Genomic DNA, 25056 nt, shown 5'->3' on the forward strand with positions numbered 1-25056 from the left:
TTTGAAAGCCCTATTGCAAAGCGTAGTTAATGAGCAAACAGAAACTACTGACTTACAAGAAACACTCTCACCCAGAAAGAGAATTATCAGCATAGTTTTGTCACATGGGAGTAACTGTTTGAGATTACTAGCCCATTTTGGAAACAGAAAGTCAATTTATTTTCTCTGTCCTCCCTTTGGCCAATCTGTCTTTCTTTCTTATTCTCTTTGACCTCTGGAGGTTTTTATTATTTTTCTTCCTCCATTAAGAAGTTCAGCATTCAGTCTCTTAACTTCTCTTATTGCCACATATGGACCAGATGTTACAGTTTATGCAAAATGTCAAGAATCTTTGTATGAAAATTGATGATGTACATTTTAAGGTACACATTCATTATCAGAAAAGCAACTGCAGTAGGCCACAGTATATTAGTTTGTCCATTTTCTGTGCTAGTTAAGAAAATTTGGGAGGAGAGCTCAGAAAGGAGTTAGAATTCTGCACAAAGTTTTATGTCATCCATAGAGATTGATGTTGTTCCCATGGGGAGTCTCACCATTTATTTCTCTCTAGGCTGTTCTGAATGTTCATGGGTTTTGGTGTATTATATGAGGATCTTTGGACAATGGGGACAGGGGTTGATGAGATGTTAAAGAAATAACCCTGGCTGCCTAAATTAAGAAAGAGCATCAATGAGATCAAAATCATGAGACTCTTTCATTTCCACAGTTGGATTCACTCCATTAACTGGCTTCCAGGGGCGACCAGGACATTTGGGGGAGGTTGTCTCTGGAAAATCCGAAATCAATTTAAATGCAAGGCTATTTGGCTCTATCTGGATGTCAGGGATCCAGTCATCATCACTCTCTGTGGGAGGTGGTAGTGTACTAGGCATCACAGTTGCAATGAGATCTGAGTCCTGAAAGCCAGGAAAGGTAACGGCTACACCTGGCTGGGCTGGGGAAGGGAGTGTTGTCTCCTCTGTCTTCTCTCGCATCTGTGCAGAGGATGTAGTGCTATCTTCATAAGAACTTGCCAAATAGTGTGTCCTCCAATCATACTGCTTTCCATGGTTTTTTCCTTTGTTTTTATGTTTTCCGTGGCCATGACCATGCTTATGTCCATGGCCAAGACCATGCTTATGTCCTAGGCCAAGACCATGACCCCTATGGCGCCCATGACCTTGCTCATGCTCATGTTTATGGCCAGGGCCAAGGCCATGTAATTTTATTTGCTTTCCATGGTCCCAGCCATGCCCATGAGTGGGTCCTTGTTCTTTTCCTGAATCCTGCTCTTCATCTTGTACAGGTGACATGGCAGAGTGGGGTAGACTTACAGTTGTTTTTTCTTCAGGTTTCATCACTTGTACTGATCGGAAAGGTGAAAAACCCGGAGGCCTTTTCATGAGTAAGGTCTAAACAGGAAATATTAAAATGAATGCATTACTGTGAAAACCACACTATCAAAGAAGAAAGAAGGGATGGGGGCCTGACAATGTTATCTCAGTTTACGATGGGGAATGTCTTTGCCAGATTTTAAGTGCTATATACATTAATATTCCATAAAGGATGAAAATGAATAATTTTTTCCTCTTTTGCTTGATTTAATAATTTAGAGATATTGATTCTTGTTCCTAATAATACTCTAAAATAGAGAGTTTTTAATCAGGAAAAACTGGATGGTTAACTACATAATCTTTAGGGTACTCTCTAAGCCTATGATTCTATAAGCCATGGCACATTATTTATTAATTGATACTATTTCTATTAGCACATTACTGCTTTTTATCCAAAAAGACCTGAACTGGTTTTAAGAATGGAATATATAAGCAGCATATATCCACAGTCACTCCGTTGAATTGAAACACAGGATATATATGTTCACAAGCTTGAAACACAGCCTTTGTATAATATTTGTATTAGACTATATACATACCTACATATGGCAAAAACCTAAATGCAGAACAAAGGGAGCAGAGGCAACTTGTATTGAAGCTATGGATTTGTGGGTCATTTCTACCTACACACTTACTACCTGTGAGAATGTGGTGGCTGGAGGCAGTGTTTGGTGATTCAAAGAGCATGGTCTTTGAGGTCAAACAAGCCAGCGCCTAGTAGTTCTCAGTATGATGGTGAACAGAGTAGGCTCTGATTTTACCTAGATTTGTATCTGAGCACCACTAGCTTCACTTTCCTTGTATGTAAAATAGGAATGATAAAATCACCTGCCTCGTAGAGTTGTCAGGAGAAAAATATGTCTCAATGTCAAGTCCTCAGTACAGGGTCTAAGATGGAGGAAGCACTTGATAAAGTTATTATCCACTTTAGGACTTTAGCATCTTTGTAATTTTTAGTGTCTCAATCTTGAAAGTAGGGAAAGTACTACTTACCTCCCAGGGTTCTTCTAAGAAGTAAAAAAATGATGCGACCTAATGCTTCTCAAACTTGCATATGGGTATCACTTTCCTGGGGACTGTGTTAAAATATAGCTTTTGATTCAGGAAATGTAGAGTGGGGTGTGCGACCTGCATTTTTCCCAAGCTCCTTGGATGTGCTTCCCTAAGAGAACCTGTGTTCTCACGGGACACTGGCCGTGTCGGAGAAGTGATTAAGGGGACAGCCGCTCTCCCTTTCTAGCCATAAGAAGAGAGATCAGCACAGAAATGTGTGTTCTCCCCATTTAAAAAAGATAGTCCTCTCCAATTCATGTAAATAGTGGTTCATTTTCAACCTCCAAATATGATTTTCAGAATGAGCATAGCTAACCCAAACCAACTGCAATTAGAATCATACCCGTCCAAGTGATTGACAGTTGACAGTAGGGTAAACTTTTTCCTCCCAAGGCACCACATAAACATCAGCATCACAGTTTAGAATTAGCTATCCATGAAAATTGAAGCCAAAAGAAAAAACAGTGTTATTCATGGGATACATATATAAGCATAAAACATCATACAGATTTCCAGGGAATCAGTAAGACAGCTGCATTATACTCACACCATGTTTATTGATCTCACAACTCTTGGTCAGCTCTTCATTACTTCCCTTAGAACATGTGGTTTCCCTTGCTATGAACACAATAGAATACTTTTTTCCAGCTACCACCTGGAAAGTGAATTAGCACCAAATAGGAGCTTAATTAATGCTGTGTAATAAATCATACATTTTTATCATAAGGGCTTTTAGGGGAGAATCTTGATATTTTAATTATGTACTGAACAAAGGAGAGTAACCCTCAAAAAGTACAAATATTTGATAACAAACCTTGTATGCACATTAAAATATTTGGCAATTGGGCTTATTTCCTTTTTTAAATGGGAAAAGAAAACAATGCTATCATTTTAATTTTTCTATTTTCCTGAGTTTTATTGTTCAGCAACTGCAAGATTCACCAGAAATTCAAAGGCTCAAGTCATAATATGTAGAATCTAGGACAAGTAAGAAGAAAACTTAAATATTTCCTTTAAACACACCTTTTTGTTCTACCAAAGCTTGAATCAGAGAAAAGCCTCTCGATGAAAGTGAAAGAGGAGAGTGAAAAAGTTGGCTTAAAGCTCAACATTCAGAAAACTAAGATCATGGCATCTGGTCCCATCACTTCATGGGAAATAGATGGGGAAACAGTGGAAACAGTGTCAGACTTTATTTTTTTGGGCTCCAAAATCACTGCAGATGGTGATTGCAGCCATGAAATTTAAAGATGCTTACTCCTTGGAAGGAAAGTTATGACCAACCTAGATAGCATATTCAAAAGCAGAGACATTACTTTGACAACAAAGGTCCCTCTAGTCAAGGCTATGGTTTTTCGAGTAGTCATGTATGGATGTGAGAGTTGGACTGTGAAAAAAGCTGAGTGCTGAAGAATTGATGCTTTTGAACTGTGATGTTGGAGAAGACTCTTGAGAATCCCTTGGCCTGAAAGGAGATCCAACCAGTCCATTCTAAAGGAGATCAGACCTGGGTGTTCTTTGGAAGGAATGATGCTAAAGCTGAAACTCCAATACTTTGGCCACCTCATGCGAAGAGTTGACTCATTGGAAAAGACTCTGATGCTGGGAGGGATTGGGGGCAGGAGGAGAAGGGGACGACAGAGGATGAGATGGCTGGATGGCATCACCGACTCGATGGACATGAGTTTGAGTGAACTCTGGGAGATGGTGATGGACAGGGAGTCCTGGCGTGCTGCAATTCATGGGGTCGCAAAGAGTCAGACACGACTAAGCGACTGAACTGAACTGAACTGAACTGCTATAGAAAATATGTGGATTAAATTATGTGATTAGGAAAGTTCTTTGGATTTCTAGCTTGCTTCTCTGAGGGTTTTTTTTTTTTAATATTAAGAAACTATTTTAAGCTCTAGCAAGTTTTAATCATTATAAATACTGCCTTCTGTTAATATTTGTGGCCCAATTTTTTTCTTTTTGGTCTAGAATACATGTACTATATTTACTTAAAAAGTAAAAGTCATTGTGTGGTTTTTTTCAATACACTGACTTCAACAAAATTGCAAGCACAGTTTTTTTTTTAAAAAAGCGTACAGCCTTTATATACTTGAGAAATATACTTTATAAAATGTTTTAAAAATATATATATAAATTTAAAAGGTAGTTAACGTGACTCAATTTTCAGACTAAGTTATTCAGCATTTCATTCTAGGATTTAAATGTGTATATGCATAATATTATATAGTTATCAAAAAGAATATATTATACATACCTGTTTCCTGGAAGGTTGACCATTATTGAAAAAATAAAGTTACGGAGTGATAGTATAATTCCACAACATAAGTCTTCCCTTTTTCTTTGTGTTTTTTGAAAAGCATGGAGGAATTACAATGGGAGGAGGATGAGGAGAGCAGAGAACAGGAAGAGCTAAACTACTCCTCTACCTTTTCTGGCATCGTTTTCTAGGTAAGCACAGTAAAATTTATAAGACAAATTTGATAACTTGTAAAACTCCAGACGTGTATAAGCTGGCCAGGGAAGTCCAAAAAGTGTTTTAGAGTATATCCATTGGTGATCATGAATTATGTTGCTTAGTTTGAGAGTATACTTTAATCCAGTTTTCTGACATTGTTGTTGTTATTTAGTCACTCAGTTGTGTCCAGTTCTATTGAAACCCCATGGATTGTAGCCCACCAGACTCCTCTGTCCATGGGATTTCCCAGGCAAGAATATTGGGGTGGGTTACCATTTCCTTCTCCAGGGGATCTTCCTGACCCAGGGATTGAACCCCAGTCTCCTGCACTGGACTTTACCTCTGAGCCACAGTTGATTAATATGATGTTGCCTAGAAAAGTTGACAATATATGACAAAACTCACAGCTGTTGGCTCAATTCTATTCAGGGTCCAGAGGGGAGGAATAAAGTGGACCTGGTCATGGCAACCCACTCCAGTGTTCTTTCCTGGAGGACCCCAGGGACGGGGGAGCCTGGTGGGCTGCCGTCTATGGAGTCGCACAGAGTCGGACACAACTGAAGCGACTTAGCAGCAGCAGTAATATCTTGTGTTCAAGAACCTCAAAATTGCATCTATATTGCTGTTCTTATCAGAAGTCTTCCCTGCTTAAGTCTATCCTGTCCAAGTTTTGTTTTTAAAGTATAGAATACTACTTAGTAATGTAAGTTCCAATCCTAAAACATTTAAACTAAATAAGCTAGAAAGGTATAAAAAACATTCATCAGTTCTTAGGATGATGAGGCTTTTCATAGGTGAAAAGCAGAGGAAAGAACCTAAAAGAAGGGGGAAAATGTCAAAATCTAACTAGACAAAAATGAAAACTGATTCTCAAATGTCACAGTGAATAAGATAAAAAGGTAAACTGGAAAAAATATGATGTAGGGTCAGTATTCTTATACACAGAAAGCCCAACACTAAGGAAATGAACCAAAGACATAACCAGCTCTTTTGGAGAAGTTAAAAAGATAATTACTATAATGAGAAAATAGAGAAATTAAGGAAACAATTCCATTCACTATTGCAATGAAAAGAATAAAGTACTTAGGAATATATCTACCTAAAGAAACTAAAGACCTATATATAGAAAACTATAAAACACTGGTGAAAGAAATCAAAGAGGACACTAATAGATGGAGAAATATACCATGTTCATGGATTGGAAGAATCAATATAGTGAAAATGAATATACGACCTAAAGCAATGTATAGATTCAATGCAATCCTCATCAAGCTACCAATGGTATTTTTCACAGAGCTAGAACAAATAATTTCACAATTTGTATGGAAATACAAAAAACCTCGAATAGCCAAAGCAATCTTGAGAAAGAAGAATGGAACTGGAGGAATCAACCTGCCTGACTTCAGGCTCTACTACAAAGCCACAGTCATCAAGACAGTATGGTACTGGCACAAAGACAGAAATATAGATCAATGGAACAAAATAGAAAGCCCAGAGATAAGTCCACACACCTATGGACACCTTATCTTTGACAAAGGAGGCAAGAATATACAATGGATTAAAGACAATCTCTTTAACAAGTGGTGCTGGGAAAACTGGTCAACCACTTGTAAAAGAATGAAACTAGAACACTTTCTAACACCATACACAAAATAAACTCAAAATGGATTAAAGATCTAAACGTAAGGCCAGAAACTATAAAACCCCTAGTGGAGAACATAGGCAAAACACTCTCTGACATACATCACAGCAGGATCCTCTATGACCAACCTCCCAGGATACTGGAAATAAAAGCAAAAATAAACAAATGGGATCTAATTAAACTTAAAAGCTTCTGCACAACAAAGGAAACTATAAGCAAGGTGAAAAGACAGCCTTCTGAATGGGAGAAAATAATAGCAAATGAAGCAACTGACAAACAACTATCTCAAAAATATACAAGCAACTCCTACAGCTCAATTCCAGAAAAATAAAAGACCCAATCAAAAAATGGGCCAAAGAACTAAATAGACATTTCTCCAAAGAAGACATACAGATGGCTAACAAACACATGAAAAGATGCTCAACATCACTCATTATCAGAGAAATGCAAATCAAAACCACAATGAGGTACCATTTCATGCCAGTCAGAATGGCTGCAATCCAAAAGTCTACAAGCAATAAATGCTGGAGAGGGTGTGGAGAAAAGGGAACCCTCTTATACTGTTGGTGGGAATGCAAACTAGTACAGCCACTACGGAGAACAGTGTGGAGATTCCTTAAAAAACTGGAAATAGAACTGCGTTATGACCCAGCAATCCCACTGCTGGGCATACACACAGAGGAAACCAGAATTGAAAGAGACATGTGTACCCCAATGTTCATTGCAGCACTGTTTATAATAGCCAGGACATGGAAGCAACCTAGATGTCCATCAGCAGACGAATGGATAAAGCTGTGGTACATATACACAATGGAGTATTACTTAGCCGTTAAAAAGAATACATTTGAATCAGTTCTAATGAGGTGGATGAAATTGGAGCCTATTATACAGAGTGAAGTAAGCGAGAAAGAAAAACACCAATACAGTATACTAATGCATACATATGCAATTTATAAAGATGGTAACAATAACCCTGTATGCGAGACAGCAAAAGAGACACAGATGTATAGAACAGTCTTTTGGACTCTGGGAGAGGGAGAGGGTGGGATGATTTGGGAGAATGGCATTGAAACATGCATAATATCATATATGAAATGAGTTGCCAGTCCAGGTTCAATGCATGATACTGGATGCTTGGGGCTGGTACACTGAGATGACCCAGAGGGATGGTATGGGGAGGGAGGAGGGAGGGGGGTTCAGGATGGGGAACACGTGTATACCTGTGGTGGATACATGTTGATGTATGGCAAAACCAATACAATATTGTAAAGTAATTAACCTCCAGTTAAAATAAATAAATTTTATATTAAAAAAAGATCATTACTCCTGAACAAGTTGACCTTCAATAATAACCAAGGATAAACACATTTAAAAAACTATACAATATCATGTTTAACCTTGCATCTTGTCAAGGATAAAAAACAGAGATGACACCTGGTCAGGTGCGGGAAACATGGAATCTCAGTCACTGCTGGTAGTATTTGAATAGGTCAAGTCAAGACCATCAGCCAGTGTCTTACATCCACATGGTGTGAATGAAAATTGACATAATTGCAAATTATTTGGTGATCTGTCAATTTGTATCATAAATCTTAAACATCTACATATTCCTTGACCTTTCTAGGACTTTTTGTCAAAGGAAAATTCCTGAATGTGCACCCATAGATCCTTGAAGTGTATTTATCTCAGCAGAGGCAGGGAAGAACATTGACAGCAGCCATGGGGATAGGGCAAAATGAACGGTATATGACAGAAATCACAACCATTCACATGAGGAAACAAAGGATTTATGAAATGTTTGGTATCTGAAATATGAAACCAACCTGGAATGGACATGTACCCAAATAGGACTAAACATGCAAAGCCAAGGCAAGACTAAAATTGTAAAACAAATTAGCAATTTGGCAAATGGGTCACTAAGAGACTGGCTATTGCAAATTCATTATGGTAAGCTGATTTCCAATAAATCAGCTGCTTCCACTAGGGCTGCCTTGAGTGACCAAATCACTCTCTTTAAATGCAAAAATAAGTAAAGAGTCACCTCTTAAAAGTAAATTTGAAATTCTCACAATATTCCAGATTAGTTTAGCAAGTAAAGGGATGTAGCTTATTCTATTGTGGCTTTCCTTGGACCCTTAGCATAAACACATCCATTCTAGTATGTTGACTAATTTACAGAAAGAACTGGGACTACCAAGAGGACTAGATATACACATTGAGAATGAGTGGTTCTCTCCTGACAGCAACTCTTTGACATGCATTATGTGGTGGAGTACTGGACTGTTCCTGCATCAGTAAGAATAAGGGAATTTTACAGAAAAACAGAGTGAGAAGAAAAGCTGACAAAGACAAGAGCAGCATGAATTGGTACTCCTTTCAAGTAAGTCTAACATGGGTTATGTGCTAGTGAAATCAGGGAGAGGATATGGCATCCAGAAATAAGTGTCTGAGTAGGAGAGAAATCATAGTGTCAGTTTTGATTTATTTTAATACGGTTCAGATCTTCCTCCCCACCAGCATATAAAACTAATACAGGAAATAAGGAAGATTACAATAAACAGCCCACTGTGACATCAGCTAAAAGCTATGAATAATCTGAGACATTTCTTTTCAGTACTTTTTTCTGTACTTTTTAATAACATGATCGAGAACAGAATGTTTATTCAATTTTATGGCCTATTTTTGCATAGTATAACACAAGCATTTTCTACATCAAGAACTCCTCACAAAGATGGTTTAAAATTGCTGCTTTATACTGCATTGTAAGGATATGCTAGATACAATTTGATCAGTTCTATATTATTGATCATTTTGAGAGTTTACCATTTTATTTTTTGCTTTTACAGTTAAAGCTGCAATGAATATTATTGTATTTAAAGACTTTTCTATTTTATATTTCTAGAAATTCAATTACTGAGCCAGAATTATGAACTTTTAAAGTGAGATTTTCTTTGTAGACTATAAAAATCATATTTTGTGTGTGTTAACCACTTAGTCATGTCTGACTTTTTGCCACCCCATGGACTGTAGCCCGCCAGGCTCCTCTGTCCATGGAATTCTCCAGGCAAGAATACTAGGGTGGGTTGCCATTCCCTTCTCCAGGGGACTTTCCCAACCCAGGGATTGAACCTAGGTCTCCACAATTGCAGGCAGATTCTTTATCATCTCAGCCATCAGGGAAGCCTAAAAAAATCATGTATGTTTGCTATAGTAGTTTTATCCCTTTGGTCATGTTGCACAGCTTGTGGGATCTTAGTTCCCTGACCAGAGTTTGAACCATGCCCTCAGTAGTGACAGTGTGAAGTCCTAACCACTAGACTTCCAGGGAATTCCCAGTTTGGCTCCTTTTCGATGACTTTTCTTTAGCTTGTATTTAGGAAAGCCAGTTCTGAGGTTCCATAATAGGAATCTGTCCATAAATACATTGGTCATATGCTGTTGGAGTTTGAAGGGATTTGGGCTTTTCTGATCCAGCCACAAAGGTTTCATGAGTCTGAATAACTGCCCAGGGTCACCCAGAATGTGAGGGGCAGATGCTGTTGCAGAGCTAGGCCCTCTGACCTCCAAACAAGGATACTCCTTCACCTCTACTGACAGGCATGGAAGGAGAGATGAATTTCTAGAAGGTACAATTGTAGAGGGGAAGGCACCGCAGGCAGGGAAAAAATGAGACAGAGATGAGCATGCAAAGAAAGTTTGGGCAATGACTGGCTGATGTGGCTGAGCCCAAGGCACTGAGTGATGTTATAATGAGAGCTGGATCTACAGAGGCAGAGGATAAATCTTGTTTTTCCTAGCTCTCAATTTTCTTAATTATACAAGTTGCTAGTACTTATATGGCACTTTAGATTTTGAGAAGTGATTGACATATGTTATTTTTTGACCCTTCCTGTAGTCCTTTATGGGCTTCCCTTGTAGCTCAGTCAGTAAAGAAACTGCCTGCAGGGCAGGAGACCCGGGTTCAATCCCTGGGTTGGGAAGATCCCCTGGAGAAGGAAATGGCAACCCACTCCAATATCCTTCCTTGGAAAATCTCATGGACAGAGGAGCCTGGAGGGCTGCAGTCCATGGGGTCGCAAAGAGTCAGGCACTACTGAGCAACTAACACTTACTATAGTCCTTCATGGCTAGAAAATGGAGACAGTGCTTTAAATGACTTGTCCAAGATCACACATCAAGCATGCTGTGAGGTTGGGACTTGAAATTCAAGTCTACCAAATTCCATTTGTGAGGTATACTGTTTCCCAATCCAGAGCCAAGATCAGTGGCAACATTAGTAAACAATTTGCAATCACTATAATTTACAGACTATCACTATAATTTACAGACCTGTACTGTTGCTTTTTTCACAGTGTCAATCTTGAAATAGAAGGTTCCATTATTCTCTGCATTAAGCTTTGCAATAGAATGGTTCAGAGGCTCCTCCAGTTCTGGACTGTCAACAGGTATAGGTTTGGGGCAGCCAACACAAAGCCTGGTGGGTGGTTGTACAAAATCCTCCCCTGAAAGAGGCAGATTTCACGTCAGTGTGTGCCCTGAAGTAGCAATCTAGCCTAGTACCTTTTCCACATGTGATCCAGCATCCACTGACAGAGGGCCACGTGGCAGCCCAAGATCCAGCAGTGGAGGTTGTCTGTCAGACCTCCAACTGACTATCTCTCCTCTTTTCCTCTTCTAAAAGCCAAGTGTGTTTAGGGAAACTTTCAATCAGAAGGTGACTCAATCAATATGCTGCCCTTTTCTAAAGTTTTTGCATTTTTGATGGAAACTGTAAAAAGCAATGCTTAACATAAAGGAATGATTTTCTAGTGGGAAAACTTTAAATCCTGTGATTCTGGTGAGCAGGAAACTTCAGTAATGCTTCATATTGTGCAATGTACACAACTATCTTCCACGTATAAGAAAAGCCAGCCCTTGGTATAAGAATATTCAAGATGAGTCCAGATGTTCAAGCTGGATTTAGAAAAGACAGAGGAACCAGAGATCAAATTGCCAACATCCATTGGATCATCGAAAAAGCAAGAGAGTTCCAGAAAAACACCCATTTCTGCTTTATTGACTATCTCAAAGTCTTTGACTGTGAATCACAACCAAATGTGGAAGATTCTTCAAGAGGTAGGAATACCAGACCACTTGACCTGCCTCTTGAGAAATCTGTGTGCAGGTCAAGCCGTGAACAGTTAGAAATGGACATGGAACAACAGACTGGTTCCAAATCAGGAAAGGAGTATGTCAAGGCTGTATGTTGTCACCCTGCTTATTTAACTTATATGCAGAGTACATCATAGAAATGCTGGGCTGGATGAAACACAAGCTGGAATAAAGATTGCCAGGAGAAATACCAGTAACCTCAGATATGCAGATAACACCACCCTTATGGCAGAAAGCGAAGAAGAACTAAAGAGCCTCTTGATGAAAGTGAAAGAGGAGAGTGGAAAAAGTTGGCTTAAAGCTCAACATTCAGAAAACGAAGATCATGGCATCTGGTCCCATCACTTCATGGGAAATAGATGGGGAAACAGTGGAAACAGTGACTGACTTTATTTTGGGGGGCTCCAAAATCACTGCAGATGGTGACAGTAGTCAATTAAAAGACGCTTACTCCTTGCAAGAAAAGTTATGGCCAACCTAAACAACATATTAAAAAGCAGAGACATTACTTAGCCAACAAAGGTTCATCTAGTCAATGCTATAGTTTTTCCAATAGTCATGTATGGATGTGAGAGTTGGACTAAAAAGAAAGCTGAGCGCCAAAGAACTGATGCTTTTGAACTGTGGTGTTGGAGAAGATTCCAGAGAGTCTCTTGGACTGCATGGAGATCCAACCAGTCCATCCTAAAGGAAATCAGTTCTGAATATTCATTAGAAGAATTGATGCTGAAGCTGAAACTCCAATACTTTGGCCACCAGATGCGAAGAACTGACTCATTTGAAAAGACCCTGATGCTGGGAAAGATCGAGGGTGGGAGGAGAAAGGGACGACAGAGGATGAGATGGTTGGATGGCATCACTGACACTATGGACATGAATTTGAGTAAGCTCCGGGAGTTGGTGATGGACAGGGAAGCCTGGCATGCTGCAGTCCATGGGGTCACAGAGCATCCGACATGACTGAGCTGACTGGTATAAGAAATACTAACTTGACCTTAAATGTGCACTATCACCCTTTCCGCATATTATAACATGCAAAGGGGAAAAACCTATAATTGAAAAGATCTTATTCTGATTATTTAAAAATGAGATACAGCTTCCCCAGTTCACAATATCTGATGCAGAGACAGCTGGTACACAAGAAAGACCAGCTGATGTAATCGAAGGGCAGCTTTGCCCAGAAAACATAAATTTTTCCTTCTGTCACTGTGTTCTCTTTGGCCACTTGCTGAGCAGTCTCAGGTGTACTTGCTGTAGCACAGCAGGGCAGGGATGGGACCCAGTGTTCCTAGTAAGGTCTGTGGGTCATGTAGACTTTATCATGGGAACCAAAGCACAATAACTATGGAAAGACCTAGCCAGTTGTCTGGGACCAGCATGAACACCAACACACATTATCCCTTACCTGGATAAAGGTCACATTTCTGCAAGAAGGAAGCAATTCTTAGCTGGAGATCCACATATGCCTTATCTGAACATTCACCAATATCCTGTTTTTTTAAAAGCATATAAGAGCATAAATTAAAAACATTTTTAAGAATCTTTAAATGACTAGTAAAATTAAAAATAGGATGTTGACTCTGCAAATTATTGTATAGAGAAAAACAAAGCAAAACATAGTCTATACGCAAAAGACAAAAAAAAAGAAACAATGAAAAAGTAGCATCACCACCAACAAATACACACACAAACACACAGAGACATGAAATAAGATGACAAGAATACCTAATGTAGAAATAGTAGCTATACAAGTGAGTGGGTAACATTTTCTTTTAGCAAGACAAAGACTTTCAGATTAAGTTAAAACCAAAGTCAAGGTACTCCATCTTCAAGAATAATAGCATATAATAAAAAACATAATGAAAGATTAAACATAATGGCAAGGGACTTTCTGTGGTGGTCTAGTAGTTAAGTCCCCATGCTTCCACTCCAGGAGGCATGGGTTTGATTCCTGGTTGAGGAACTAAGATACTACAGGCTGGGTAGCACAACCAAAAAATAAAAAAAATTCAAAATTTTAATAGAGTAAAATAAACATAAAGGACAAGCAAAGCCATATGAAGCAAGGGTTAAGTCATTCAGTCATGTCTGACTCTTTGTGATCCCATGGACCGTAGCCTGCCAGACTCCTCTGTCCATGGGATTCTCCAGGCAAGAATACTGGAGTGGGTTGCCATTTCCTGCTCCAGGGGATCTTCCCGACCCAGGGACGGAATCTGTGTCTCTTGCGTCTCCTGCATTGGCAGGCAGATTTTTTACCAACTGCATCACCACCCAAAACACAGAAATAGCTTTATTCTAAAAGATATTAGTTGAGGTATTAATTATAACAAAAACAGAAACAACATATTTTGTTGCTTTTGAACACAGGACCAAAAGTAGGAAAGTAATTTAAAAAGCAATCTATGGTATCTTCACTGGGATATTAAAAGTTATTTAAAAAGAAGTTTATCAAGAGTTTTGAAGACATAGAAAAAAATGTCACATATAAAGTAATTACAACTAATAAAACTCACACACAAAAACAGTCAAAATTGGCCATATTCCCCACCAAAAAAAGATAAGAAGGATATACACTCAGATAACTTTGAGTGTTTGGATATATGATGTAACATTATTTTTTTCCTTTGTTTTCTTATTGTCTTGAAGATGCCTATAAATGTATATTTCCAACAAAAGAACACACATGAATATAATAAATGTCATGTTTTTTAAAGATATAGGAAATACCACACTTACAATACCTTAATTTTGGATGGGGAGAAGTATACTGGAGGTAACTCAAAAGTTCTCAGTATCACCAGCACCTTTGGTCTACCTGAGAAACTTTTGATCATCTGACCCCAGACCAATTAAATCAGAAGGTCTGGGGGAATGGTTTGGGAATAGGTGTTTTTTAAAGCTAGGCTAGTGATTCTAAGGTAAAACATGACTAAGAACTACTTAGGAAACTCCTTAAATCTTTGCTTTTCAAATTTTAATGTGCAGATGAATTGCCTGAGAATCTTGTTACTGATAATATACAGATTCTCATTCAGTAGATGTAGGTGGACTTGAGATTCTACTTTTCTAAGAAGCTCCCTGGTGTTGCTGATGCTGCTGCTCTATGGACCACACTTTGAATAGCAAGGCCTTAAATCTTACCAGTTGTGGGCAAAATAATTCATTTGCATTTTATGTTATTTAATTACTGTAATAACTCTGTGAGATAGATACTATTATTCTTCACGATTTTACAGATGAAGAAGTGAAAGCTTAGGAAAATTATACCAAAATCTGACTGGCTTTGTTGCCTCAACCAGCCTGTGCATTTCTGTGTGGCAAAGCAAAAACTTAACTGGGGCTTTTATAAACAGATGGAGCAAGATTAAAGCTAGATAACATTTAGGCCTATATAACCTCAATTTGAAGCTAAGCATAAAAAACAGAAGATGTTATAGATGCTTAAAAGGCCAGATTCAATTCAAACTGACAAAGTTACACAGTGACTAGAACCTATGATTTTAGAGGGTTTCTCTCTCTCTCTTTTTTTTTACTATTTTAAAAAATTCTGGTAAAATATATTTACAATTTGCCATCTTAACCATTTAAAAATAATTTATTTATTTTGGGCTGTACTTGGCCCTTGCTGCTGTACGGGCTCTCCTCTAGCTGCAGCGAGGGGGCTACTCTCTGGTTGCTGTCCAGGCTTCTCACTGCAGTGGCTTCTCTCATTGCAGAGTACAGGCTTTAGGGTGCTTGGGCTTCAGTGGTTGCAAGTCCTGGGCTCTAGAGCACAGGCTCAGTATTTGGGGCACACCAGCCTAGCTGCTCTGCGGCATGTAGGATATTCCCTGGTCAGGGATTGAACCCATGTCTCCTGCATTAGCAGGAAGATGGCTTTACCACTGAGCCACCAGGGAAGCTCCTTAACCATTTTTAAGTGTATAATTCAGGGACATTTTAGAGGGTTGTGCAACCATCCCTACTATCTATTTCTAATAGTTCTCATCACCTAGAATGACTAGGCGAACAGACTTGCAGCCACCTCTTGCTTAAAGCACAGCCTTCTGCTAAAGTGCATATACCCCTGGGAGGGACCTCATGCCTGATCATCTTAACGTGCATTAACTCCTGCTACCTTGAGATGCTCTCTTTTAACATAATTTTGGTTCCGTAATAAGATATCATCCTAGAAAGCGTCACTAAGGGAGAGAGACTCAGGATGTATTTATTAAAGAGAAAAGTAGGGGAGGGAGGGTGAGAAAACAAGCAGAGACAGTTGGAAGTATTGTCCTGGGTAGAGTTCAGAAGCCTTGTCAAGCTGTTGAGCACACAGAAGGAAAAAGAGATAGGAAAGCATGAAGACATGAAAAGACAAACTTGACTGTGGCATCTTTTGTCTCAGGCTATTGCTAGTCCCCGGATATAACTGTAGATGCTTATTGCCAGATGTGTAGACTCTGACCCTTGGGTAAGCAGCTTGACAGGTGACGTGACTTTCAGATTCTCAATGGGACATGAAATGGAACAGTTGAATGTCATCTAAAATTTTAGTGACTGAGTCTTCCTGTACAGCTGAGTTCCCACACCTGTAAATACTGGACACAAAAGGCTAAGAACTTTATAATTAGATTTTTTGCCTACTTACACCATTTGAAAGGGACTTGCAGTCTGGAGTTAAGAATAGAAATTTCTCCTTGGAACAATTAGTTTGTGCAATTGAGTAAGTAATTTCATAGTTCCATCCAGCCACCACCTGAAACAATTTTGGATTGAATATTTAAAGGTCAGTTTAAACATTATTCACAGTGTTAGAAGGAGCTTAGAATAATATCTGGCATTTGGTAAGTGCTCAAAAATACAAACTATTATTATTACTAGGCAAAAGTCATTACCAAATTAATATTGAGCACTTTATGATGCTCACACCCTTCAACACAACACACACATACACACATACAGCTATGCATCTGAAAATGAAAAGCAATTTATAGATAGAGTTACTGTATTTTCTTAAGTAAGACCCAGCAATATTTCCTCTGTGGGCAGCAGGAAAAAAAAATGATCTGTTAAATTTTGTAAAATATTAATAATGCTAGACAGCTGGGCAGTAAGATTTCTCCTGCTTTATCTGAGGTGGGTCCCACCCTGATAGCTGGATATGAACAGAACCAAGAAGAGCTTGCATCTTGCATGAAGGCAAGCTCCAGAAGGCCAGCTAAAGGTCAGTTAAAAGCAAGGAATGCTACTGACCAAAGTGAGTCCTCCATAATTAGAGGCTGAAATTCAAAGGGCCCAGTCAACTGTCAGTAAAGGCTTCAATGGAAAAACCAGATTTATTAATACAAGTATTTGCTCTTTTCTCTGATGAAACAGAGACTATAATTTAGAGGGTACCCAGCAACTGTGCCAACCTTTTTAGGTACATTTTAATATTGGGGGGGGGGTCATGTTTGCCTCATGGTAGCTAGGTGATGATAGAGTCTTCTTAAACTCCTAAGGCCAGAATGACTTTCTTTTTCACCAACGACTTTTCCATTTCACAGCACAGCAGAGCTGACCACCCATTTATTAAAAACAAATCTCCCAGGAAGGAAGTCTGATTGGCCTCCTTTCCCGTCTTTATACATTGCAGCATCCAAATCACTGTGCCTATGGAGAAAGCCTTTGTCTCCCCGAGCTGGTCATATGAGAACACGGAAGAGTTCCTCACCACCACCTGTGGAATCATGTTGTCCTCTGGCCAAATATTTATTTTAGGTAAAGAAATTCTAAACCTTAAAGGTCTAACACATTTTAGCAATACTATGGCAAGAGAAAAATGAAAGAACAGACCTGTCTTTGGGCTCTTTTTACTTCTTTCAGATCAAAGAGGTGGGGATGATCGGTGTTGTTGTTAAAATGTTGGATGGCATGTCTCAGAACAGGCTCCAAGTCAGGGCTCGTGGTAGATATGGGATGCACACAGCCAAGGCAGTCATACTGGGCTGTCACCACGGGGCCCTCGGCTTGACAAACAGTAGGCAAAAGGGCAGCGTTAAGGAGCGAAACCTATATTCACATACATTGCCCTGAATAAGTCAGATAATTCATCAATAAAAAGCCTTGGTAACAAACTTTCCAGTAAATCCTAGTAAGCACTAGAAAAGGGAACACGAGACTGCTTTTGAGTCAGAGGGAAGGCCAACCATTTGCTTAGGAACATCTTGTATGCATTCTGTTGTGCATGGTTATTTAAAATTTATTTTAAAGTCACTTAAAATTACAGGAGTGATACATGAATCTATCTTCATAAAAATCAAAACATTACAGATGTATTTTAATTTACTTTTCAGTGTTAATGAAAGCTGCTTGAAGCTGGACTCGGGGTGTAATACATTCTGTATCCTTTCTACTGAACAAACATGTATTTCACACCTGCTATAACATGTCCTGTGCTGAGCCTGGCTGTGTGGATACATAAATTCATTAGTAATGTTCACTGCCATGAAGAAGTTGGACAAAGTCAAGGGGGAGAGATAGAACTGGAGATGGATGATTTCAATATAATTCAGCAAGAACTCGGCAAGGCAGGAGCCAAGAGTAAGCGCAAGAAAGACTTTTCTGAGGAAAAGAGACTGAGCTAAGAAGGGTGAAGAACAGTCAAGGTAACCTCACAACCTGAGGTGTGAGGCCTGAGAAGGGACAAGTGGGTCTGGATGAAGCGGGATAAGGCAGGGACAGAGGTGTGGGACAAGGGGTGCACACATCTTATCAGTTTATAGCAGGAGACAGGGAGGGGTGATCTGAGGTCTGAGCAGTCGGCGGGGAAGCAGGGGCTTCCCTGGTAGCTCAGCTGGTAAAGAATCCTCCTGCAGTGCAGGAGACCTCGCCTCGATTCGTGGGTGGGGAAGATTCCCCAGGAGATGGGATAGGCTTTCCACTCCAGTATTCTTGGGCTTCCCTAGTGGCTCGTGGCTCAGACGATAAAGAATCCGCCTGCAATGCTGGAGACCTGGGTTCCACAAAGAGTTGGACACGATTGAGCACAGAACTCAGCAGTCAGTAGAGAGGCCTCTGGTGCGCAGCCTGAGCTGTGCTCTGTAGGCCTGGATTCCCATCTCCCTGGGTCACCCTCTCCTCTGACGACCCTGATGTAAGCTATGGCGCCCTCTCCTGGAAGAGGCACATATTCACAACTTTCTCCACTCAGCTGGGGGCCTTCCTAGACCTTCTGAAGGGAATTAAGAATGGAGTGCAAGCCCTTAGGGCTTCCCGATGGCTCAGTATTCTTGCCTGGAGAATTCCATGGACAGAGGAGCCTGGCGGGCTACAGTCCACGGGGTCGCAAAGAGCTGGACACAACTGCGCGACTTAGGACACTTTTCCTGCAAGAACGGGCAGCCACTGAACGCGTTTTGATAAAACAGTGTAAAATATGTTTTAAAGGAGAGAGTTTGTATTAGATTACCAGTGTCCATAACAGACAGCCTCCCCACCCTCTCACCCCCCCCCCCCCCCCATCAGTGACAGCACATGTGGCAAAAAGGGGAAGTAACGGAGTCCTGGGTCCCTTGACCCTGGGGCTCTCACTATCCAAGGGGGTAAGATCCCTCAGTCAGCAGCTCAGCACAACCCCCTTTGCAACTGTGTGTCAGCTTTCTTTCCATAAACGTGTCAGGAAAAGACTTACTGGGAAATATTCACAGCTTTACCCCCTCCTTTCCTTGTAGAAGTTAGATTGAATCAGGGTAATAGGCAAAGTCAAAAAAACCCGAGGGGATTACATGAGAAAGATGAGAGAAATTACTGATGTGAAAACAAACAAACATAGATGAACACAGGAGATAAAAGGAGCAGATGGAGAAAAGCCCAGAGGCTGGTTTGCCTGACCTCAAGGGCAGCTCCCAACTAGGGTAGGGGAAGAGATGGAGCAAACTTCTGAGGGTGAGAAGAGCAGGGAAATATGCAAACTCAGTTTTTCTGGGTAACAGAATGATTTTCCACCCTGCCCCAATTTCTAGAGAGACTTTTAAATTAAAATAAAGATTTAAAATTTTGAAATTCCAAAACATATCTGGCCAAAAATGTTTCCGATAAAGGACTGTGGACCTAGCAATAATTTCTGAAGGTGTGGCAGAGAGTATTTTCTCTCATGGTACATATGTGCTGTGCTCTGGATAATGTTAAAATCTGCTTACAATATAGAGTTCTTAAGCTGAATAATAAAAAGCTATTCTCATCAGAAAACTTTAATGACTTGTGATTTCTGTTTTGGACTATCTTTCTTTGAATGCAACTTCTTGCACGAATGGGAACTCAAGGGATGTAGTTTTTGTGGGTATGCTATGGATGATTAAGGCTGAAACAGAAGAGTCACCACGACGGTGAGGTTCCCCAGGGTGGCTGAAGATGCTGTTCTGGAGCTCGCTTGTAAGCAAAGGCCAGTTCCAGGATGGCTTTTGCGACTAACATCACCTAGGTGTGTCCATCCTTCTGTACCTGGCACCTCTGCCACAAGAGGGAAGGAGCTAACAGTGGTTATCTTCTGATAAGCTGCTCCATACTTAGAATCTAAAGGAATTTCATTTATGAAGGGTCTATTCCAACCACTCTGCTAATTACTAGCTGTGGGATCTTGGGCAAGATACTTGCCTGCTGTAGGCCTTAGTTTCTTCATTTGTGAACTGGGATATTACTATTTGACTCACAGAGTTGTTGTGAGGATTAGATATGTTACTGCATATGAAGTGGTTAGAACTGTGACTGGTAATAAGCGCTCAATAAATGTTAATTGTTACTACTTTTATCTTGATTTCCTTAATACATTATTATGATTACATCTTCAGATGTATCATCTAGCTTCATCCGAAAGAATGGTACAAAGTGGAAATTATTGTTATCTCCTTTCACAGGTAAGGAAAAACGAAGAAAGTGAGGGCTTTGAAAGATTCCAGGCCAGATCTGACTCAAAACCTGTGCTTTTCTCATGCTAGGAACGCTACCTACAGTTGAGGCCAGTTCTGTCTTCTCATTGTTTCGTACACACCTAATACAACGCAGCTCCTGAGGAAGAGAATACGGATAAGACCAAGGGGATGATTGGCATGAGCCTGGGCACACCTCAGGAGTCTGCCGCTCCACCCCCTCCAGCGCCCCCACAAGGCTACAAATGGTATCGCCACTGCCGCCCTCAGGTAAGAGTTTTTGGCACCCTACGGAAAAGGTTCATTTCCCCCCAGGGCAGCTCCAGCAAACACATCAGCTACCTGGAGTGATCAGGCAGGTCTGGGTAGCCACGGAGAACTTCATATTCCCTCTCTTGGCCACGGTCGCTGTGCACTCTCCTGTGGCCTAGGGGGGAAAAAAAGATTGAAAAAAAAAAGATTTATTCTAAACTTCCAGATGAAATCCACTTAGTACTATTGCTAAATATGGCTTTACTTTTTAAAATCTTGTCGAGATATTTTTTTTTTCTAAGCAGAGTTTTGAGACACAAGGATAAGTATTTTTCAGCCAAATCATTATTTTTTAAAAGTCACCAATATTCATGAGATAGAGGAGAGGCACTCTAAATGATGAGATTTTAAAGTATGAATCTTTGTTTTGAGCCCTGGAGATATTTCCTTTCATCAAGATGCACACCATGGCTGTGAATCAGCCTGCTAAACTCTCCTCTTGATTAACTTCTCAATTTCAGTGTTCAAACTGCATCCTGGAAGCCAGGGTTTTGACATTGAAGAAATGGCTCCCTGGATTATGAGCAGACTGGCTTGGTTCCTGGCAGGCAGCATCACAATCTCCCTCAATTATTATGGGCAAACCAGCAGCTGTGCTGTGCCAGGGCAGGGTAGGCATTAGGTTAAGACCCCTTGTTATTAAAACAAAACTGTTTGCATAATGTGTCTCATTTTTTCCTTCAACAAGATCATGAAGTCAATTTGATCGCCCCTTGCAAGGGAGCACGCTGGTGGCAGCTGGTGGAAGGTAGAGCAGGATTCATACTCAGGACTGTTCAGTTGAAGCAGCCACACTCTCCACTCACCAGCCCCAGATCTCAGCCAAGTATTGATCTATTGCCTCTCTGGGGCCTGGCCCACATATCCCTGTCAGTCATTAGAGTCCCCTTCCTCTGGGACAGCTTTCTCCATGTTTAACTGAGTGCCTCTCTACGCCCCTTCTTCCTATGTGAGAATACAGACATCAAGCATTTGACTGTTCTACACAGTTGAGGGTGTATGTGCCTCCTATAAAAGCAGCCAGCAATATGAATCATCTCCAGCACTGTGGACAAGTCTAGCACACTTGGCAGAGAAAAATGGAGCCTCAGGAACGGTCAATACACTCACAGCTTGTGCAGAGTCCTTGTAGTCACAGTCCTGCCAAGTTTTGTCACTTTGAAAAGGACAGTCGCCCTCCTTGATTTGGTACTTCAAGGAATAAAATATGTCAGGATTATCCTGAAAAACAGCAACCATGGATTGGTAGGTCTCATCTAACTGACCCAATAGCACATCATTTGAGATCTTGTACAGTTATGAATATTTGACCTCTATTTGATTCAATTAAGGCAAAAACATTTATTAAAATATTGAAAAAATATTGAAAGTTTATAAATATTTGCTTGGAAGAAATTCATAATATACTATTTACAAATATACATATTTTTAAGTTACAAAGTAGATCCAAAGTATTAGCCTATTTTTGTAGAAACCAATTTATACATAAATATATGATTTTTAAAAGTCTGGAAAACTATGCAATGAAACTGTTAAAATATGTGTCTTTCAGTGGTGGGAGTAGAGTTCTCTTTCGGTTTTCTCTTTAAACAAACATTCCTGAATTATCTATTTTAAAAATTAACATCTATCATTTTTACAGTTAGAAAACAAACCATACACCTTTTTAAACTTTCCCAAAAAAGTAGCAGTTATCTGGATGGTGAGATTAATTATGAGTAATTTTAGTATTTTTGTTTGCATTGTTTTGCTCTTTAGTCTAGTATTTCATGAAATAATAAATAAACCTTTTAAAGTTTAAAGGTGCTGAATTAGATGAGCTTCCAGATGCAAAGTCTGGGACCTCAGAGAGGATGTTGCCCAGCTTTTCCGTTGGTAGGTGAGAGTAGGGAGGCCCCAGGTGGATGGCATATGGCTTAGGCAGCCTCCCCACCTTGGAAAAGCAGAGCCAGCCCGGGATTGCAGGTCTCTTGACTCATTGGAAAGTGCTCTCTCCACAGTATTTGCATCAACAAAATAGACTCTGAAGTTCCTTCCAGGTTTCAGATTTTAATAAAACCTATGTGATCATGGTATAGGCAGTGTCCACATGACAAAGTAAAGATGACTAGTGATTCTATGGACATTTTAGAATAAACTAGAATAAACCACATTTGCCAAGGATATCAACTAATAAAGACAACACCAATAAACTGTTGCTAGAGAACACTAGGACTCACATGTGTGCACAAGTTTGTGAAACAGAAAGACTGGATTTCCAGAAAACAACAACAAAAAACCTCTATCCACTGGACTTTTTCCTTTTTCCTTATTGTATCAAATAGCCGTTTTTTTTTTTTTCTCCACCAAAGTAATCAATTGCTTAGCTATCACAGAAACACAGTGTTTTATAGTGAAATTCATTTAAATAAACTATTGAAAGGTTTGTATTTCTTAAAGTCACACACGCTGTCAGGCTTTGTCTCCATCCTGTGTGTGTCAATCAGTGATTAAAAAAAAAACCAAACTAAAACCCAGCTGGAACATGGCTGTTACCTTGATGCAATGAGCCACATTGATTTCATGAGAGACATTTGGTTCAACACAGCTGACTCCTCTTAGACAAACCTTCCCTTTCCCCAAGCATAACTGAGGTTTAGTTGACAAATAAAAGTTGTATGTATATTGTGCAATGATTACCACAAACAAGCTAATTAACACACCCATCACTTCACATAGTTACCTTCATTTTTGTAGTGAGAACACTTAATCTTTTAACAAATTTCCAGTAAAGCTTTAATAGCTGTAATCACCGCACTGTGCATTCGATCCTCAGTACCTAGTCATCTTATAACTGGACATTTGTGCCCTTTGACCAGTATTTCCCCATTTCCTCCACTGCCCAGTTCTGGCAATCACCATTCTACTTTTGGCGTTTGTGAGATGGAATTTTTAGATTCCACACAAATAAGGTTGTATATTTCTTAGATGTACTCCTTTAAGAATGGGCTTTCCTGGTGGCTCAGTGATAAAGAATCCAGGAGATGTGGGTTTGACCCCTGGGTCAGGAAGATTCCCCTAGAGAAGGAAATGGCAACCCACTCCAGTATTCTTTCCTGGGAAATTTCATGGACAGAGGAGACTGGCAGGCTACAGTCCATGGGATCGCAAAAGAGTCAGACGTGACTTAGCAACTAACAACCACAAAGCTTCCCTTTTATTGTCAGTTCTCTGGTGATTGGGGTGCGTGTGTGGGGGTGGGGTGGGGTTGGGGGTGAATGAGGCCTGGGCTCCAAGTGACAGCACAAATCCCAAGTGACCTCAGGGTTAAACACAGCTCACTCACCGTTCTGCTGACCTCGGTTACGCGGTACAGTACAAACTGGTTGCCACTTTTGTTTCCACTGTTATATTTCTTCAGAGCAGTGTCCACAGCTTTAAATACATCCTGGTCATTGCAGTCGATTTCTTGAGAGGACTCTTGAGTTAAACTTGGTAGCAGCCTGGAGCAAAGGAAAAGGATGGTGATTAATTTCATGATTTAACAGTCTCCCTTTAGGAGTTTCACCAGGAATTGGGAGCCAACTGGGAGCCAAGACAGTGATTTTAACTAGCTTCAGCCTCTGTCTCCTCTGGGCTCTGCTCTCTCTGTCTCAGTGCTCCGGGACCCTGGCTGATTCCTGCTGCCATGCACTATTTGCCCTATTCCAAAAGGACAAAGGACCCTGCTGGGTTATCCAAGCAGATTTCAGGCTGAAACATTACAACACTGGGGTGGTTGGCCTGCTTGTTTGCATTTGGGGCACATGTAGGAGCACAGAGCTCATTTCCCGGTGATTGCACAACTTTGTTTAGCAAATCAGAGCAGACTCTCATAAAGGAGGAGGAAAAAACCCACCAGTCACCTCTGTTATTCCCTTGTGACTTTCCCAAAGCCATTTATGAAGGTCACTGCACGTGACAACAATGCCACAGTAGGTACAATATGCAGACACCTTTCAGTAAAATTTCTCTGCAGGATAACTAGCTGCAGAGAAGCAAGCTGCCAGCAGTCATATTGCAGGCCTGGAGAACCCATGCACAGGGACATAGCGGGTGCTGCTGGGGGCAGGGGTGTCCCACATCAGGATATTGGTGCAACTAAAAATAAAACATGGACATCCTTTCTGTGGTCTGTGGTCAAGACAGGCT

General features: G+C 40.2%; 1 protein-coding gene across 1 annotated transcript; it reads right to left on the reverse strand.

Annotated features, from left to right (window-relative positions):
- Positions 1-653: 653 nt before the first annotated feature.
- On the reverse strand, positions 654-24403 carry KNG1 (kininogen 1). Its single transcript, XM_052647086.1, has 10 exons — positions 24212-24403; positions 21997-22107; positions 20917-21001; positions 17504-17676; positions 16317-16424; positions 13092-13176; positions 10865-11037; positions 2974-3081; positions 2770-2856; positions 654-1391 (listed from the first exon to the last, which is right to left on the reverse strand). Exons 1-10 carry the CDS (start codon positions 24401-24403, stop codon positions 654-656), a joined length of 1860 nt encoding a protein of 619 aa, XP_052503046.1.
- Positions 24404-25056: the final 653 nt, after the last annotated feature.

The sequence above is a fragment of the Budorcas taxicolor genome, chromosome 1 (assembly GCF_023091745.1).
Source record: "Budorcas taxicolor isolate Tak-1 chromosome 1, Takin1.1, whole genome shotgun sequence".
Lineage (NCBI taxonomy): Eukaryota > Metazoa > Chordata > Mammalia > Artiodactyla > Bovidae > Budorcas > Budorcas taxicolor.